The sequence below is a fragment of the Apaloderma vittatum genome, unplaced genomic scaffold, assembly GCF_000703405.1.
Source record: "Apaloderma vittatum isolate BGI_N311 unplaced genomic scaffold, ASM70340v1 scaffold18996, whole genome shotgun sequence".
NCBI classification, from domain to species: domain Eukaryota; kingdom Metazoa; phylum Chordata; class Aves; order Trogoniformes; family Trogonidae; genus Apaloderma; species Apaloderma vittatum.
In genome coordinates this window covers 56,277-59,543 of record NW_009721472.1, presented here as the reverse complement: position 1 = coordinate 59,543, position 3,267 = coordinate 56,277, and the positions used below count along the sequence as shown (strand labels likewise).

Sequence of the window (3,267 nt, the reverse complement as noted above, 5' to 3'; positions counted from 1 at the left end):
ACCCCCACTGACTCCAGTTTGGGTCCCCCCGCCATAAGAGGGATGTAGATCTGTTGGAGCGTGTTCAGAGGAGGCCACAAGGATGATCCAGGGGCTGGAGCAGCTCTGCTGCAAGGACAGGCTATGGGAGCTGAGGCTGTTCAGTCTGGAAAAGATAAGCCTTTGGGGGGACCTAATAGCTGCCTTCCAATACCTGAAGGGAACCTACAGGGAGGCTGGGGAGGGACTTTTTACAAGAGTGTCCACTGATAGGACAAGGGGAAATGGGTTTAAGTTGAAGGAGAATAGATTTAGATTGGACCTTAGGAAGAAATTCGAGGGGGAAGAATACGAGGGCGGCAAGACTTTGGAATAAATTGCCCAGAGAAGTTGTGGCCACGCCCTCCCTGGAGGTGTTCAAGACCAAGTTGGACGGAGCCTTGAGCAGCCTGATCTAGTTGAGAGGCGTCCCTGCCCATGACAGGGAGGTTGGATTAGATGATCTCTAAGGTCCCTTCCAGCCTAGGCCATTCCATGATTCTATGACCCCAGTGAGGAGCCCGTGCAAAGGCTGAGCTCACATATCCAAGGAGCAAATTCCAGCCTTAATCCTTCCTTCGCCATGAACATCCGTGTGTCTGCTCCTGTACTCACCTTTTTCACAGTTAGGTCCTCCAAACTTTGGGGGGCAGATGCAAAAGTAATTGTAGCGCCTTATTTTGCAGACTCCACCGTTGGTACAGGGATTTGTACTACATGGATTTAAACCTAAGAGGAAAAAACAAGATGTACTGTAAATCCAGGAACTAAGAGAAGTTTGACTGTAAACTGCCACAAAATTCTTTGTACTCAGAAGGGACAGAATAAATATATTTTTTAAACAACTTGGTTTTTACCTACCTTTGTAATTGAACCAAAATTCCATCTGCAAGAAGAAATCATAAATGAAGAAAACAGTCAGTAAATGGTCACATTGGTTACGGAAGATATAATTTGGAAAACTGTTTTTGTTAGGGTGCATATAAATTAACATTTTGATTAGAACCATAAAACACATTCTGAGAGCAGATCTCCTGATCTCCTCACCACACAGCTCACTCTTGTTTCCATCAAGGACGAGCCACAGAGTACAAAAACCGAGTTGTACTGGAATGAAAATCAAACTGAAAGCGTAGATCCTTAAATGCTCCAGCCAGTGAAAGGTCTGTGGCACCAGCCTAGGACTTTCAAGTGACAACCCTCTCAGTGCAGCGTCCTCAGCACCAACTGCTTCACTCTGAAGAGCCTTTTGTAGAAAAGCGCTGCACTACCTGCTAAGGAAGATATGGCCCAAGCAGCTCAGGTTAGATAGAAGAGAATTCAGGCACCTCTACTTAAAACTGCTGTTCAAACTCCTGCTTCAGCAGAAGGTCCCTGGCAGAACGCCTGCAGCCCTGCTTCCCAGCCAGGGGCTCTCAGGCCCTGGGAGCGAGGCTCTCCTCCTCCATATTTGGAGGAGTTTGATCAAGCAAGTCACCTCTGAAAATGTCAGAATCACCGTGCTGGATTGAGGGGCTCAGGGAAATAGGGTCTGGATACTTTTAAGGAACTGTGTTTACTGTTTACACGCTAAATGAGCGCTTGCTTAGAAAGTGAGATCTCGCAGCGACCCACCCTGACTCCCAAGCTGCAGAACCCACAGGCACGCACTTGCCAGAGCCATGGCAGGTGGCTTGGGAAGGACTGCTTACAGCTCAGAGTTACCTTTCCTCTATTTTTCCTAAAATAAAGTTTCTCACCGTTTTCTCCTGCGAGTGGAAGATCTCTTTAGCCTCCTCAAACGAACACTTCTCCTCATTGCACTCTCTCTCCAAGTTCCCCGGACGAATCTCTTCCAGAAAATAGTTAGCACGTTTATGGACTTTCAGCACCTCGTGTGCTTTGTCCTTCCTCATAAACACTAGAAAACCAAAATTGAACAGTTGATACTGGAAGACAACAAACCAGCATCATTACAGAGTCACGCCCACTTTAGCTTGAGTAAGGGAGTGGGAATCTACATAAACAGCTCAAAGGAAAATGAAATTAGTTTGGATTCCAACAAAAGACATCAGTAGTTTAAGCTTTCTTTTAGTGGATTAGAAGACCAACTACTGAGACTTTTAGTGCAGAAATAATTTTTTATTCCACAAGACTCTCAAGCGTTACATCCACCTTGTAGGAAAATCAGCATGAGGTCTGAGAACACGTTATAAGCGTCTAATTTTACCTTCCCAAATGGGAAAACTTTGCCAGGCAAAAGTAATACTTTCCAACATGGTCTAAGTAGGAAGTTGCAAAGAAAGGCTGATTTCTCTTGCAAATATATATATGAATATTGATTTTCTTCTTGTGCATTTCAGGAAGTGCATCTTCCACGCACAGGACTTTGTGTGCAGCTAAGGAACATAGTTTCACTTTAAATGCCAAGGCGGCCACAGCAAGGTAATTCAGTTAAAAATATAATTCACAAATACCTACCTGAATATGACAACGGGCAGCTGCTGTTGATGGAGCACATCAAGAGGAGAAACATCACACGTGAGGACCTGCTCCCCATTTTAGAGAGGGTTCAGAGCACTCGGCTTTCCTACTGATCTCCTTCAGAGGGAAACGTAAGTTTGGAATTGTCACAAAACCAAGAAGGATTAATTAGCTCACAAAAAAGATGAAGTAGTAGCAGCAAGAGCACAAGCGAAGGGACAAATAAAGGAAATTCTGCCCAGTTCATTTTGATCTAACGGGCATTGTTTCTCCAAGCCACATTGATGCTACAACGGGAATCCCAGGAACAGGCAGAGATGGACCCAGCCCGGGATGTGGTGCGGGGTCTGACCCAAAGCCCGCAGAAGTAAAACAAAAAGCTCCGGTGAACACGGGTGGCACGGATCAGGCCCAAAGCGAGCGGAAGGCAGTACCAGCGAGAGCCTCGTCTGACCTGCAGAGGCTGCCGGGCTGAGCCGCACGCTTCAGCCTGCAGCTTCTAGCGACGGCAGCTGCTGGGCAACTGCTCACGGTCTTGTCGAGAACGAGCGTATGCGCAAACCCCAGTGAGGAACCCATGCGCCACATACCTGGCCGTAAAAATTGCGAGACAGAAGTTTGTATTTCTTCATATTACCCTCCCAGACTAAAAATTCACCAGGATTCAACGGCACATACCTCTCTGCCACTTGTATCATTTTTCCAAAAACACAGGATCCAGAACGCATTTGTTTTACACAGAACCATGCAATTATACTCACTTTTTTCTTTATTTTTTTAGGGAAA

At 46.0% G+C, this 3,267-nt stretch overlaps 1 protein-coding gene across 1 annotated transcript in view; it reads right to left on the bottom strand.

Annotated features, from left to right (window-relative positions):
* LOC104275451 (coagulation factor VII-like) overlaps positions 1-3,113 on the bottom strand; it is an 8,829-nt gene extending 5,716 nt beyond the window's left edge. Inside the window, 4 exon segments of the mRNA XM_009871415.1 lie at positions 634-747; positions 880-904; positions 1,758-1,946; positions 3,072-3,113. Coding sequence (XP_009869717.1) covers positions 634-747; positions 880-904; positions 1,758-1,946; positions 3,072-3,113 — 370 coding nt within the window.
* Positions 3,114-3,267: the final 154 nt, after the last annotated feature.